Raw genomic sequence first — 17336 nt, 5'->3', positions numbered from 1 at the left:
ATCTACTCCAAAAACATTTAATTAAATTAATGAATGCAAAATCAAGTTGAAACAATCAATTCAGATTGAGTGCTTAATACTTAATTTACTCAATAGAGCACATCATTTCATCTTCCTTCTTCATAGCACAAGGCAGAAATTAAAATAAACTTCCAGTATCCAGCCACTACTAACTAAACCTTAAATCTTTAACCTGGGACTCAAAACCTCTCCAAGCGTAAATTTCCTAATGTGTAAAATGGGCATAATAATGATCCCTTTATGTTAGGGATAGATGTATGTAAGGCATCTAGGGCTCATTGTTAGTGTCTACAAGTGAATGAAATACATATTTTCAACCTCATCTATTAGTTCTCTTATACATACATATTCCTATCATTCATACTTCAGTCAACCTACACTGATCACTAGTCCTTAAATGTACTCTAAAGGACTATTTCCTGGGAATCATTTAAATATGCATTTGTAAGTGTTTCTATAATTGAGCATCAGTTGAAAATATAACTTATCATTATTTATCATGATAATATAAGAGAATGTCCAATTTTTTAGAGTATACTGAAATATATGGGTAAAATGATATGATGAAATGATACCTGTTTTAAAATGCCTCAATAAAGAAAAAATGATAAATGAAGCAATAATGGCAAAATCTTGATAACTACTTAATCTGGGTGACAGGTAGATAGTTCATTATACTATTATTTCTACTTTTGTATATTTAAAAAATTTTCATAATAAAAAAAGTAAATGTACCATTGGTGAGAGTGAGCTTGGCAGGTAAGCAAGTATCCTCAGAGTTCATAAACTCATATAGGATGAAGAAGCAGTCAGTTTATTTCAAAAGTGGTGTTGGGGGCGGGGGGGGCAGGAGAGAGAATTCCCTTGTTTACCTTCCCTAAACCAAAGGGCAGCGTATAAACCTTAGTGACTTTGAGGAAGAAAATGACCTTAAGATTGACAAACTTTCTAGGAGCCTTATTTTCTTTAATAAAAACACAGGAACAGGGGAGGAGCCAAGATGGTGGCATGAGTAGAGCAGCAGAAATCACCTCCGAGAAATATATATTTTTGAAAATGCAACAAATACAACTATTCCGAAAAGAGAGACCAGAAGATACAGGACAACAGGGAGACTACATCTACACCTGCAAGAACCCAGTGACTCACGAAGGGGGTAAGATACAAGCTGAAGCCTGGCAGGACCCGAGTGCCCCTCACCCCAGCTCCCCACGGGAGGAGAGGAGTCAGAGTGGGGAGGGAGAGGGAGCCCAGGACTGCTAAATACCCAGCCCTAGCCATCCGCAACAGAGCGCAGACACATAGTGCGTGGGGTGCTGGATACTAGGGAAATGGGACAGTAAAATCTGTGAGCAGATCCCCGCAGCCAGCACCCCTGGGAAAAAGAAAAGTGAGTGCTTTTTGAAAGTCTTAAAGGGACAGGGACCCCACAGCTGGACGGAGGCATCCTGCTACAATCAGCTCAGCAGCTGGGAACCCAGGGAACTCCAGGCACACTAACCCCCTGGGCAGCAGCGTGGCTCCAAGGCCCCTCACGGTGATGAACAGCCTCCTGCCTGTTCCCGCTCTGGCGTGGCACCAACATAGCGGAGCCCACAGCAACCGCACGCAGAGCTTCCTTCACTGTAGCCGGGCAAGAATCAGAAACCCCGTCTGCATGCAACTGCCCAGCACAAGCAGCTAGAGGTCGCCGTTCTCCCAGGAAAGGAATGTCACAAACTAGCAAGAAGGGACGTTGTCCCAGCTGACACGTGCCAACTACCCACGACTATCTCTATCACCATGAAAAGGCAGAAGAATTTGATACAGACCAGATTAACCCAGACAGTCTCCCCTGAAAAGGAATCTGGGGAGATAGACCTAACTAATCTTCCTGAAAAAGATTTCAAAATTAAGATCATAACCATGCTGATGGACTTTCAGAGAAATATACAAGAGCTAAGGAGGGAGAATACAGAAATAAAACAAACTCTGGAAGGATTAAAAAGCAGAATGGATGAGACGCAAGAGGTCACTGATGGATTAGAAACCAGAGAACAGGAATGCATAGAAGCTGACGCAGAGAGAGATAAAAGGATCTCCAGGAATGAAACAATATTAAGAGAACTGTGTGACCAATCCAAAAGGAACAATATCCGCATTATAGGGGTACCAGAAGAAGAAGAGAGAGAAAAAGGGAAAGTGTATTTGAAGAAATAATTGCTGAAAACTTTCCAAAACTGGGGGAGGAAATAATCGCTCAGACCACAGAAGTACACAGAACTCCCAAAAGAAGGGACCGAAAGAGGACAACACCAAGACACATAATAATTAAAATGGCAAAACTCAAGGACAAGGACAAAATTTTAAAGGCAGCTGGAGAAAACAAAAAGGTCACCTACAAAGGAAAACCCATCAGGCTATCAGACTTCTCAACAGAAACCTTACAGGCAAGAAGAGAATGGCATGATATATTTAATGCAATGAAACAGAAGGGCCTTAAACCAAGAATTCTATCTCCAGCACGATTATCATTTAAACATGAAGGAGGGATTAAACAATTCCCAGACAAGCAAAAGTTAAGGGAATTTGCCTCGCACAAACCACCTCTAGAGGGTATTTTAGAGGGACTGCTCTAGATGGAACACTCCTAAGGCTAAATAGATGTCACTAGAGAAAATAAAATCACAGCAAAGAAAGCAGACCAACCAAATACTAACTAAAGGCAAAAAATAAAATTAACTACCAACAAAAGCAGTCAAAGGAAACACAAAAGAGCACAGAATAAAACATCCAACATACAAAGAATGGAAGAGGAGGAAAAAAGAAGGGAGAGAAATAAACAATCATAAGACAGTGTTTATAATAGCTCAATAAGCGAGTTAAGTTAGACAGAAAGATACTAAAGAAGCTAACCTTGAACATTTGGTAACCACAAATCTAAAGCCTGCAATGGCAATAAGTACATATCTTTCAATAATCACCCTAAATGTAAATGGACTGAATGCATCAATCAAAAGACACAGAGTAATAGAATGGATAAAAAAGCAAGACCCATCTATATGCTGCTTACAAGAGACTCACCTCAAACCCAAAGACATGCACAGATTAAAAGTCAAGAGATGGAGAAAGATATTCCATGCAAACAACAGAGAGAAAAAAGCAGGTGTTGCAATACTAGTATCAGACAAAATAGACTTCAAAACAAAGAAAGTAACAAGAGATAAAGAAGGACATTACATAATGATAAAGGGCTCAGTCCAACAAGAGGATATAACCATTATAAATATATATACACCCAACACAGGAGCACCAGCATATGTGAAAAAAACACTAACAGAATTACAGGAGGAAATAGAATGCAATGCACTCATTTTAGGAGACTTCAACACACCACTCACTTCAAAGGACAGATCCACCAGACAGAATATAAGTAAGGACACAGAGGCGCTGAACACACTAGAACAGATGGACCTAATTAACATCTATAGAACTCTACATCCAAAAGCAACAGGATACACATTCTTCTCAAGTGCACATGGAACATTCTCCAGAATAGACCACATACTAGGTGAAAAAAAGAGCCTCAGTAAATTCCAAAAGATTGAAATTCTACCAACCAACTTTTCAGACCACAAAGGTATAAAACTAGAAATAAATTGTACAAAGAAAGTAAAAAGGGCCACACACACATGGAGGCTTAACAACATGCTCCTAAATAATCAATGGATCAATGACCAAATCAAAATAGAGATCAAGCAATATATGGAAACAAATGACAACAACACAAAGCCCCAAATTCTGTGGGACGCAGAGTAAGCAGTTTTAAGAGGTAAGTATATAGCAATTCAGGCCTATTTAAAGAAGGAAGAAGAATCCCAAGTGAATAGTCTAACATCACAATTATTGAAATTGGAAAAAGAACAACAAATGAGGCCTAAAGTCAGCAGAAGGAGGGACATAATAAAGATCAGAGAAAAAGTAAATAAAATTGAGAATAAAACAATAGAAAAAAATCAATGAAACCAAGAGCTGGTTCATTGAGAAAATTAACAAAACAGATAAGCCTCCAGCCAGACTTATTAAGAGAAAAAGAGAATCAACACACATCAACAGATCAGAAATGAGAAAGGAAAAATCACGACAGACCCCACAGAAATACAAAGAATTATTAGAGAATACTATGAAAACCTATACGCTAACAAGCTGGAAAACCTAGAAGAAATGGACAACTTCCTAGAAAAATACAACCTTCCAAGGCTGACCAAGGAAGAAACAGAAAATCTAAAGAAACCAATTAACAGCAAAGAAATTGAATCGGTAAACAAAAAACTACCCAAGAAAAAACCCTTGGGCCAGATGGATTTACCTCAGAATTTTATCAAACATGCAGAGAAGATTAATACCCATTCTTCTTAAAGTTTTCCAAAAAATAGAAGAGAAGGGAATACTCCAAAACTCATTCTATGAAGCCAACATCACCCTAATAACAAAACCAGGCAAAGACCCCACCATAAAAGAAAATTACAGACCAATATCCCTGATGAACGTAGATGCAAAAAAACTCAACAAAATATTAGCAATCCGAATTCAAAAATACATCAAAAGGATCATACACCATGACCAAGCGGGATTCATACCAGGGATGCAAGGATGGTGCAACATTTGAAAATCCATCCACATCATCCAGCACATAAATAAAGAGGACAAAAATCACACGATCATCTCCATAGATGCTGAAAAAGCATTCGACAAAATTCAACATCCATTCATGGTAAGAACTCTCAACAAAATGGGCATAGAGGGCAAGTACCTCAAGATAACAAAAGCCATATATGATAAACCCACAGCCAACATCATACTGAACAGTGAGAAACTGAAAGCTTTTCCTCTGAGATCAGGTACAAGACAGGGATGCCCACTCTGCCCATTGTTATTCAACATAGTACTGGAGGTCCTAGTCATGGCAATTAAACAAAACAAAGAAATACAAGGAATCCAGATTGGTAAAGAACTTAAACTGTCACTATTTGCAGATGACATGATATTGTACATAAAAAAAACCCTAAAGACTCCACTCCAAAACTACTAGAATTAATATCGGAATTCAGCAAGGTTGCAGGATACAAAATTAACACACAGAAATCTGTGGCTTTCCTATACACTAACAATGAACTAATAGAAAGAGAAATCAGGAAAACAATTCCATTCACAATTACATCAAAAGGAATAAAATACCTAGTAATAAACCTAACCAAGGAAGTGAAAGACCTATATCCTGAAAACTATTAAGACACTCTTAAGAGAAATTGAAGAGGACACTAGCAAATGGAAACTCATCCCATGCTCTTGGCTAAGAATTAATATCGTCAAAATGGCCATCCTGCCCAAAGCAATATACAGATTTGATGCAATCCCTATCAAATTACCAACAGCATTCTTCAATGAACTGGAACAAATAGTTCAAAAATTCATATGGAAACACCAAAGACCCAGAATAGCCAAAGCAATCCTGAGAGGGAAGAATAAAGTGGGGGGGATCTCGCTCACCAACTTCAAGCTCTACCACAAAGCCACAGTAATCAAGATAATTTGGTACTGGCACAAGAACAGAGCCACAGACAAGTGGAATGGAATGGAGTCCAGACATTAATCCAAACATATATGGTCAATTTATATATGATAAGGGAGCCATGAACATACAATGGGGAAATGACAGTCTCTTCAACAGATGGTCCTGGCAAAATTGGACAGCTACATGTAAGAGAATGAAACTGGATCACTGTCTAACCCCATACACAAAAGTAAATTTGAAATGGATCAAAGACCTGAATGTAAGTTATGAAACCGTAAAACTCCTAGAAAAAAACATAGGCAAAAATCTCTTGGACATAAACATGAGTGACTTCTTCCTGAACATATCTCCCTGGGCAAGGGAAACAAAAGCAAAAATGAACAAGTGGGACTATATCAAGCTGAAAAGCTTCTGTACAGCAAAGGACACCATCAACAGAACAAAAAGGTACCCTACAGTATGGGAGAATATATTCATAAATGACAGATCTGATAAAGGGTTGACATCCAAAATATATAAAGAGCTCACGCACCTCAACAAACAAAAAGCAAATAATCCAATTAAAAAATGGGCAGAGGAGCTGAACAGACACTTCTCCAAAGAAGAAATTCAGATGGCCAACAGACACATGAAAAGATGCTCCACATCGCTAGTCATCAGAGAAATGCAATTTGAAACCACAACGAGATATCACCTCACACCAGTAAGGATCGCCACCATCCAAAAGACAAACAACAACAAATATTGGCGAGGTTGCGGAGAAAGGGGAACCCTCCTACATTGCTGGTGGGAATGTCAATTAGTTCAACCATTGTGGAAAGCAGTATGGAGGTTCCTCAAAAAGCTCAAATAGAAATACCATTTGACCCAGGAATTCCACTTCTAGGAATTTACCCTAAGAATGCAGCAGGCCAATTTGAAAAAGACAGATGCACCCCTATGTTTATCGCTGCACTATTTACAATAGCCAAGAAATGGAAGCAACCTCAGTGTCCATCAGTAGCTGTCTGGATAAAGAAGATGTGGTACATATACACAATGGAATATTATTCAGACATAAGAAGAAAACAAATCCTACCATTTTCAACAACATGGATGGAGCTAGAGGCTATTATGCTCAGTGAAATAAGCCAGGCGGAGAAAGACAAGTACCAAATGATTTCACTCATATGTGGAGTATAAGAACAAAGAAAAACTGGAGGAACAAAACAGCAGCAGAATCACAGAACCCAAGAATGCACTAACAGTTACCAAAGGGAAAGGGACTGGGGAAGATGGGCGGGAAGGGAGGGATAAGGGCAGGGAAAAAGAAAGGGGGTATTACGATTAGCATGTGTAATGTGGGGGCGTATGGGCAGGGCTGTACAACACAGAGAAGACAAGTAGTGATTCTACAGCATCTTTCTATGCTGATGGACAGTGACTGTAATGGGGATTGTGGGGGGGACTTAGTGATGGTGGGAACCTAGTAAACATAATGTTCTGCATGTAATTGTAGATTAATGATAACAGAATTGAAAAAAGACAGGAACATATGAATTTTAAATTATTGTGATTTTGATTTTAAACATTATCCAAATTCTCAGAACTGTGTTTGTTTGGCCAGATATAGTTTAGTGTAAACAGAAAGGACATTATAATAATCTTAAATCATGGAGAAGCACGGTGATTATTTTCAAACTGTTTTCTAGAGGAAATGTCTAGTGCAGGGTACATCTAGGACAAAGGGAACCTTATGATGTCTTGTGCGGTGTTCTTAGTGCAACAGGAAGGACAATAAGTAAATTAATAAATGACTTTCACACACACAGAGAATTTTTAACTGGGTAAAGCACATCCTCTACTACCTAACTTTTTTCCACCAAAAAACAAAACAAAAACAAGATTTTTGAACCAGATTTCTGAGGTATCTTCCAGTTGTAAAGTCCTATCCTTCTCTAAGTTGAGGCATTTTTATTTATTTTATTCTCATTACAATGTAAAGAGCACCCAGTAATACTTGGAGCTCCCAATGATTTAGTCTGAAAAAAACATATGAATTTCCAGACGATAAAAGTCTCAAAAATTAACAAAACAAAATGAGGGACATGTGTCAGTCAAACCTCAGTTCACAAGATTAAGAAATTAAAATATAATTTTGAAACTGAAAAAAGATTATAGTGATACACTATAGTGATTATACTGTAGTGCTTTTACTCAGTTGTAAATGCAACAAGGAATCTCTTCCAGAGATAAAAAGAAAATGACAAAGAGAAATTGAAAATATTTAAGGAGCTTAAACTAGCTCAGTGTGTTACTTCACAATAGAATGGTATTACCTATGATTATTAAATACTTCAATTTCTCACCTAAATTATTTGTCTCTACTCTAGCAAGAACCTGATTCTAGAGTGGAAATTTGGATTTGGGAAGAACAGTGAGATTCATAATGAAAAGATGTGGATCTGAGTCCCAACACCAACACTTATGTGATAGAGGGTAAATTACTCTATGACTCAATCTGTTTCTCAGTTTATAAAATGAAAACATAAATACTGACTTAAAGAAAATGCAATTCATATTGAGGAATTCAGAGAAAGCCTGTGTAAAGCAGGGAAAATTTAAAGCTAGCCAGTCACATATATAGTCATCACATGAAAACAGTGCAATTCAGGAGACCAATATGTTGACATTCATTATGCTTTCATAATTCTAGAGATAGAAACATGTAGGCATGGAGAAATGACTAGTCACATAACATACATACATGCCTTAAAAAATTTAAGGATCATTTAAGATTCTGACTGTTTATCTGAGTAAAGAATATATGACAGCAACTGCGTTGTACCAATGTGGGGTGGTGAGAATTGTCCACTCTGTGTGCAAGCAAAAAAAAAAGAAAAAGTTTTATTTGTAGAAAACTTAAAAACAGTGTTAAAACCAACAAAGATCTGGCCTGCTTTAATATCACCATGCTTAGGCCATTTTAAACATCAGTGATAAAATATACCTCTGCAGAAAAATCTTTTCTTGGTCTAAGGTCTAAACAATTGGTGAAGTTACTGTTGAGTTCCTTTTTATGTAAGCTTCAAGTGAGCACATATTCATTAATAAGCATTGTATTGTACTTAGAAGTAAACTTACAGACCTCCTAGTTACACCAATGGCTCCTGATATACTCAAGACTCACCTACAGGACTTTTATTGGAGAGTGAGCTCAAAATGTTTGAAAATCAGTGAAGCTCACTTTGGGTGCTGTTTGTATCTCCAATCCCCTGGTGCAACATATGTTTGTTTAAACTATAGTTTTAAAACAAATAATGATGAAAAAAAAAAATAAATAGATAGATAGATAGATAGATAGATAGATAGATAGATAGATAGATAGATAGATAGATAGATAGATAATGGTGCAGTGAATGTCTCTACTTTTGGCACAGGGCTTAAGCATGCATTCTTTATTAGCTTCCTATTGCTGCTGTAACAAATTACCACAAACATATTAAACTTAAAAATGGCTGTAGATTTTCCTTCTGTAAATGTAAAAACTAGTCTGTGCCCTTTCCCTGTCTCCAAAAGACATCATGGTGATAACGGGGATGGTACCACATTCTGAATAAATCACAGATGTTTATACATGTCAAGCCTCGCTTGATATTATTTCCCAAATACTTCACAGGAAGGGCTCAAATCTCGAACTTCCTAGCCTTTATTTACCTTGCTAATAGGATTCCCCTTCTTCCAGTTACCAATAACATGTTTCTTCCTTTTGGGCCCTCAGCAGCATCCTTTAAGTCCATATTTCTGATAGTCTGTTCAAGGCAATTTAGGATTTCTCTATCATGCTCCTCAAAATTCTTCCATCCTCTATGCACTGCCTGATTCTAAAACCACACCCACATTTTAAATACTTGTTACAGCAGTCCTCCACTTATAGTACCAAAGTCTGTAGTAGTCTTCTATTGCTGCATAATAAATTACCACATAATTAGTGGCTTAAGATAACACCTATTATCTCACAGTCCTGTGATCAGGAGTCCAGGTACAACTTAACTGGGTCCTTTTCTCAGGGTCTCCCAGGGCCAAACTCTTGGTATCAACCCAGACTGCAATCTCACATGAGACTTGAGGTCCTCTTCAAAGCTCACTGGCTGTTGGCAAAATTCAATTCCTTTCAACTATAGGCACAAAATCCCCATTTTCTTGCTGGTTATCAGCCTGCGAGCACTCTCAAATCCTAGAGGTCACCCTCAGGTCCTTGCCACATGGCCCCCTTCTCTCACAACATGGCTGTTTGCTTCTTAAGGCAACAGAACATCTTTTGCTGCTTCTTGACTCATTTAGTGACTCATCTGATTATGACAGACCTACGCAAAATCATCTCCCTTTTGATTAATTGAAAATCAAATGGTTAGTGTTGCAAAAACTGGAAAACTACATGTTAAAGAATGAAACTGGATCACAGTTTTATACCACACACAAAAATAAAATTGAAATGGATTAAAGACCTAAATATAAGACCTGAAACCATAAAATGAAAAGAAAACGTAGGGAGTAACTTGAACATCAGCATTAATAATTTTTTTCTCCCCAAGCAAGGGAAACAAAGGAAAATAAAAACAAGTAGGAAAAAGTCAAACTAAAGAGCTTCTGCACAGCAAAGGAAACCATCAACAATATGAAAAAGCAACCTACACTATAGGAGAATATATTTGAAAATGATACATCTGAGAAGGGGGTAATATCCAAAATAAAGAATTCGAGTAACTCAACACCAAAGAAACAAATAAACTGATAAAAAAAATGGGCAGAAGACCTGAATAGACATTTTTCCAGAGAAGAGATACAGATAGCCAACAGGCATATGAAAGGAGGCTCCACACTGCTAATTATCAGGGAAATGCAAATCAAAACCACAATAAGATATCACCTCACACCAGTCAGAGTGACTGATGTCAACTAGATAAGAAATAGTAAGCATTGGTGAGGATGTGGAGAAAAGGGAACCCTCGTACACTGCTGGTGGGATTATAAATTGGTGCAGCCACTATGGAAAGTAGTATGGAGGATTTTCAAAACAAGAAAAAATATACAATACAACCCAGTAATTCCACTTCTGGGTATTTACCTGAAGAAAACAAACTCACTAATTTGAAAAGATTTAGGCACTCCTTTGTTTATCACAGTATTATTTACAATAGCCAAAATATGGAAGCAATAAAGGTGTCCATCAATAGATGAATGGATAAAGAAGATGTAGTATATATACATGATGGAATACTACTCAGCCATAAAAAGAATGAAATCTTGCCATTTACATCAACATGGATGGAGCTAGAGAGTACTATGCTAAGTGAAATAAGTCAGACAGGGAAACACAAATACCATGTGATTTCACTTACGTGAAATCTAAAAAACAAAACAGAAACAGACTCAGAGAGAACAGACTGGTGGTTGCCACAGAGGAGGAGGTGGAGAAATGGGTGAAATAGGGAAAGGGGGAATAAATTAGTGAGAATGTTGATATCTTGATCTGGGTGATAATTACACAAAGGTATGCATGTCAAAATTTGTCAAGCTATACACTAAGATCTGTCCATTTTATGTGCTTCAATAAGAAAATCAAATCAAATGGTTAGTAACTCAAACACAGGAATGAAATCCCTTCATATTTAAAAGTCTTGCCTATACCAATAGGAGGGAATTATACAGAGCATGTATGGCAGTGGTAGGAATCTTGGGGCCATCTTAAGAATTCTACCCACTCTCCCTTTTAACCTTGGATGGTGCCTTAGATTCCTGGCCTTACAGTGCAGATGATGTGTTCTGTGTTCTTATTTCCCTCCCTTTTTCTAGTTTGTATCCCCTAGTCCTTGGACAGATGGCTTTTGCTTTAAAGCAGTCTGACTTTCAACATAATGTTTCTTATTTTTTTATAAAATGAGTCAGAGAAAAGTAATTAAGCCATTTTTCTTGCTAGTGGGCAACAAGGAAAAGTCAGAGGCACAACTGTACGTGAACTATAATCCTAATTCTTCCCCAGTCCCTCAGGCAGTATTTATGTGTCTCCAAGGACACAAGTTTGTGGATATTTAAGAATGTATGGACTAGAGAAAGTTAATACAATAAACAAGTCCTTCATTCGAAAAAGTCTGCCTAGTATAAAGTAGTTAACACTTTCCTACCCTCTTAAAACGTATTTTTACAAAATGAAACTCTTAACAAATGTTTTAGATATTTTTAAGAACTAGACAAGAGAATTCATGGAGAAACCTATTTGCTTTGTGCACAACTGCTGCTGCTAGATGTGTGCATCTCTAGTTCAGCTCTTGCCTAGGAGACAACTCATCAATTAAGTTTGATTTTTATTTTCCTTCTATATTCAGTGGGGGAAAAGCCTCATTTCCCCCCCTTCTCTGCTCTGGTAATCCTTTCTTGCATGATCATAGTGTGGTTAGACTTTTAAGAGTACTGACTGTATGCCCTATAAACATTGTGGCCTCCTGTAACTAGTGTGTTTTAGCAAACAAGGTCAGTATGTCTATGGGGACATGCACAAACCTTTATACATATGTGAAGATAACTGAAATACACACTCTTAAAGTCATTAGATAAGAACCCCCCTCCCCATTTATGGAGTCTGACAATGTATCATTTAAAAGTATGTTCATTTGGTGTTAATGTATAAACGCATGCTATTGTCCAAGCATTATAAGAGGGAAGCCACTCTACCAGGCTTTATATTTAATTATTAATTTCTGATAGGTTTCAGATAACAACTTGGCTACCAGAAGAGAAGCAGGTACTGAAGCAGGTCCAATTTCCTACTCGTCTAATGTGAACCGGGCTTCAGTCACTAGTCTGACAGGTTCAGGGTGCTGCTATTATCCCCATGGAATACAAATCTTTTACCAGATATATCAAAGAAAATCAGAAAGCTATAGTCAAATTGCAAGAATCAGTTCTTATGTAAGCACTTCTAATCCCAAAACCATGTACAACTTAACAGGTTTGAGGGAACGTCACTACAGGAAATAGTGACAAGCATTAACAAACAAGCATTAAATCACTATATATAAGATAAGGCAAAGAGATTATATATCTGAAAAAAAAATCTGAAGTGTCAGAGAATTTTAAATACCTTTCAAAAAGTCAATCACAGATATAGTTACAAGAAGAAAAAGAAAAAAGAATTTAATTACAAAATTTACTTGACTGGTGGTGAGAACCAAGAAACAAAATGCCAAGAAACAGTGGACTAAAACCCCACTAATAGTCTTTAAGCCAGTTCATACAAAAGAACCGCCCAGAGCAGCTCCTGATTATTAGGCTAGAAAGATATCCTCCTACATGTCCTTCAATTTCACAAGGATACACATTTAACCACAGGGGTCTGTGCAAGTATCATTATGGTACTTGTAGGCTCAGCTGACAGCTTCTAGAGTGCTATTCCTTGTCTACCTCATACAGCTGTCTCACCACTTTTAATTTCTTTCTTGGCTTCTTCTTTTCCTCCTTTGTTGGTTTTCTCCTTTTCTCCTTCCATTTTGGCTCCTTTCTCTTCTCCTCCACTGTCAGCTCCTTTTTCTTCTTTGTCCTGAACACTGGTGTAAACTGCTTTGTTATAGCCCTCCCGGTTGCGAGCAATTTCAATGGCAAAAAATTGTATCCTGGGAGCTGAAAGGTGAATAGAATTGATTGTTGTCCTAGTCACAATTACTTCTCTAAACCTACTGGAAATCTATTGACAAAGCTGAGCTAACATCAGAGGTTTTAAGTATAGTCATAAGCTTCAAAGATGTGGAGTTCTAGTTCTACTAAATGAGGCTGAATAACTATCCTATTTCACAGTTACTCAAGAAATAGTAACAATCTTAAAAGATGTAATAAATAAGATGTACTCCAAACTAACTATCCATGTCACTGATTTGTCAATAAAACCAGATCCCTCACTCTCCTTATACAGAAACAATTCCAGAGGCAAGAAACTCACCAAAGATGGTGTTTTCCTCAGTGTAGCCCTGAGAACAATCCAGTCTCAACAAAGTACCATAGTTGAAGTCTTCTATAATTCCATCAAACTTCAGGCAGAATGGCCTCCACTTCTACAAAGGCGGAAAAGATGCCTTAGCTGACAAATGCACGACACTGGTGAAGTCAGGACAGGAAGGGGGCTTCCATTGCCACAGTAAAGAAAATAACCATAGTGAAAGACACTAGGACTGAGCTGATTGCTAGTTTCACTAGCAGCAAGTTTCTGTGCTACCATATTGACTGGTATTTCCCAACATGAACAATATTTTACCCTAACAAAATACTTAAATCCTTGATTACAGAATTAAAATTTGATTTCTTAAGTAGATTCTCTGTTGTTTTTATTACTGGCTAGCTCAGGCCAAAATGGTTATTCATTCCCAATGAGGCACAAATGAGACACAGTAGATGTCCAAAAGTCACAAAGTATTGTCACAAAGTTTAATTATACAAAACAAGTACATTCAGCAGAGGCAATTTTCCAAAGATCAGTAACAGCCTGTTAAGAATTAAGTTCACATTCTTCATAAACCAAAGGCCTACTCTTAGGAAAGAAATTTTCCCAAGTTTAAGAGTTTTAGTGCTCTGTAAAACAACAAGATAATCAAGTATGGAATGCAAAGCATAAGTTTTCTAATATCCATGGCTTGTGATAATGTGAACTTAAATCCAAAGAACAAACATTTCCCTTTACTGTTTGCCAATCTTCCATACAAGCCTTCTGGCTAAACTACTCACATAGTAAATTTATTCCTCCTCCCCTGAAAGGGCTGGGTAAGTAGGGGTGAAATGTCCAAGTCAAAAAGGAAATAGAGTCAATGGACATAAAAAACCCATAAACCAGGAAAACATTTATTTAATAATGATTATAACTACCTAAAAGCCCTGATTCTTTATGCATTTTCTTTAAAACAAACCACAAGAGGTCTAAATGTATAAAAGTGCATTCACAAATCAATAATTGTTGGTCAGATGCTAGGCAATATTTGAGAGAGAGAATTCTTACCTCTTTAGCTGCCTCTGATTTGAGCTCTTCTGGGTCCAAAACATCTACCCTGAGTCTCTCAAAATTTTCCCGAAACTCAGAGTAGATTTGGTCATCCACTTTGGTGAGTTTCAGGAACTGTGGGTCAACTGATGAAATCAGCTGCCAAATTAATAAGACAACATATAGATGCTAGTCTCTAATTTACTACACTTCTATCCCCACTCCCCCAGAAAACCCTTATGGTTCTTAGGGTAGAAGAGTTCATTAGGAAGTATAGGGAGCCTAGGCTCCAGATGAAATCATGACAGTCTGAAAGGGCCATAATATACTATAGTCTGTTCCACCAATTCAAACCCTTTTGACCCTAGTACTGCCTGGCTACTGCTGTCTATGGATTATTCATTCAGTCAACAAACATTTCTGAGGTGCCCACTAATGGGCCAGGCACCCTTTTGCCAGTCATCCGAACACTGGGCAAAAAGCACAGCTCATTGCCAAAACAAAATTCATTTTCACCACCCTGTTCTCTATGGATAAGATCTTACAGTAATAAAATTTATCTCCAAAACACAACTGTTTGACTTCCTGAGAATAGTGATTAGCAGAGCACCATGTACTACAATTATATATTTAATCCTGCTTAATAATGAAAACAAACAGCTCACTTTGTAGTAGACTTCGGCATGCTGCATTGCTCTCATGGCCCAAGCCATCTCAATATCAGGCTGCAAAGGAGTGAAGAAAGCCAGGTCAGAAATCTCCCAATCCTGCTACTAGAGAACAAATTAAGGAAGTCTGTGGATGTCTAGTTAATGCTTAAGAGGGCTACCAAACTTGGTGTTACTGTCAAAGGATAAAAACTGGACTAATGGGTTTGGACATTATAATACTTTTGTCCTTATGACAATCAAAAGAAGCTACCTACACAGTCTAATAAACAGAATGAGCCACAGGCTATCTTTTCCCATAAGCTAGTGAAAGTGTGGGAGACTACACATTAAGTGGCAGATATACTGCCTTCTCAGAACTGAGTCAAATCATTGTAAAACTGCAATAATATACCCATATGTATCACTGAGTTGTTGAGAGGACAAAATAAAATAATGGAACTGAAATTACTATTTACTTTTTATATTAAAATCATCACTTGTGTTTATCAGACAGCCAATTCCACATCCTATAACAGGTAAAAATGAATTGGTATCAGGAAGAAGGCGAGGTTATAAATAAGCCTTACCAAGTACTCACCACCCCCTTCCATTAGAATCGATTACACAGATATATTTCACTGACCCCAGAAAAAGCCATTTGCATTTTTTACGTCCATGCTTTAGACCAGGCCATTTTCCTGACTGCCAGTCCATGCCATTTCTCCACCCACATTTTGAAGATCCACTTCTAGATCTACTTCCTCAATGAAGTCTTCCTCTACTGTCTGGTTCTTAGGGATTTCTTCTTCAGCTAAACTTTGAATCTTACGCCCTGATCCACTCATGTAGCATACAGTACATTTTTATTTGGGTATTATTACTATTCCTATGTCCCTGTCCTGTATCTCAAAACACATCATGTTTTCTCCTTCAGGATCTATACCGGGCACGCCATAAGCCAGCAGAACTTTACTCTGCACAAGTGGAAACATTTCGGGACCTTTAAAAAAATACTGATTCCTCACTCCCATTCCCCAGATATTCTGACTTAATTGGTACGAACTGTGTCCTGGACATCAGGATATTTAAAAGCTTCCCAGGTGGTTCTAAAGTGCAGCAAAGTTTGGGAACTACTTCCATTGGCTTTAGTCTTGTGTTTGTAGACCAAAAAGATTAGAGTAAATTAAAGGCATAGTTTCTGACGTACGTGGAGAGACTCTACAGAAGATAACAGGGCTGGCGGTTACAATTTCGTGACAGGCCTGTGCAGACACCCCAGGCTAGCTAGGTGAGGGGAAGCTATGGGAAAGTCTTACTCACATCGTTGCCATAAGATTCGGCTGGGAGAGAAAGTGCATGTGCCACAGACACCAGTTCCCCGGAAACCTGGGAAGAGAAAAGTGGAGGGGAGGGAGAGTTCAAGGCTCTAACCGGCTCGTCTTCCCCGCTTACCCGGCTCCAGAGCAGCGTCTCACCGGCTCATTAGTTCCACGAGTCGCCTCCATGTTGCAACCCATAAGCGTGGCCCCACTTTCCCGGAAATGACTTTTTTGTGCTCCTGCTGCAGTTGATTGGAAAGGAGGGCTGGGTAAGAGTGTCTCTCGTCCGGCTGCGCCTGCGCACACCCTCCTAGCCTGAAGGCGGTGCTCCTGGGCCCCGCCTCACCCGCGCTGTGCGGGACTAAAGCGTTTCCTTGCAAGGTCTGGGCTGCTAGTGTAATCTGAAGTAAATGAATACTCAAAAATATCGGGTGATCATGGGAAGCATAAATTAGAGCAGCTAACTCATCTCCACTGCACACAGTGCCTGTCAGAGATTGGAATTCACGCTCTTCATTTGAATATGCAGGAGCTCACACACACGCGCGCGCGCGCGCACACACACACACACGCACACACACACTTCTCCCTTAGGAATTTCTCAATACGCTATTATGAGCTCTATTTAACAAGAAAGTCTGGCTCGAAGACCTAGAGTGACTTACTTCCGGAAGACCATAAGAGGGAGGGATGAAGTTCAAACACAGGCTTGTAGCACTCCAACCTGGAACTCTTCTCAATGCACCACACGCTTTGTCCCTCTTACATTCTTACTCCTGGTTGAGGAAAAA

At 38.4% G+C, this 17336-nt stretch overlaps 1 protein-coding gene across 15 annotated transcripts in view; it reads right to left on the bottom strand.

Moving 5' to 3' along the window:
- The window catches only part of LOC118921119 (protein PBDC1), a 114718-nt gene extending 97865 nt beyond the window's left edge, over window positions 1-16853 (bottom strand). For 7 of the 15 annotated variants that reach the window (XM_057495909.1, XM_057495911.1, XM_057495910.1 and 4 more), the window contains exons 1-6: window positions 16702-16852; window positions 16547-16612; window positions 15242-15301; window positions 14595-14735; window positions 13548-13659; window positions 13034-13231 (exon numbers count right to left, since the gene is read on the bottom strand). In XM_057495909.1, coding sequence (XP_057351892.1) covers window positions 13034-13231; window positions 13548-13659; window positions 14595-14735; window positions 15242-15301; window positions 16547-16612; window positions 16702-16743 — 619 coding nt within the window. In that variant the 5' untranslated portion in view covers window positions 16744-16852. Of the gene's footprint in view, window positions 1-12283; window positions 13232-13547; window positions 13660-14594; window positions 14736-15241; window positions 15302-16546; window positions 16613-16678 lie in introns of those variants that run through there. The other 8 variants (XR_008995262.1, XR_008995261.1, XM_057495915.1 and 5 more) reach the window with 5 other exon arrangements.
- Window positions 16854-17336: the final 483 nt, after the last annotated feature.

The sequence above is a fragment of the Manis pentadactyla genome, chromosome X (genome assembly GCF_030020395.1).
Source record: "Manis pentadactyla isolate mManPen7 chromosome X, mManPen7.hap1, whole genome shotgun sequence".
Lineage (NCBI taxonomy): Eukaryota > Metazoa > Chordata > Mammalia > Pholidota > Manidae > Manis > Manis pentadactyla.
The sequence above is the reverse complement of the archived record's forward strand: the minus strand, read 5'-3'. Positions and strand labels throughout refer to the sequence as shown.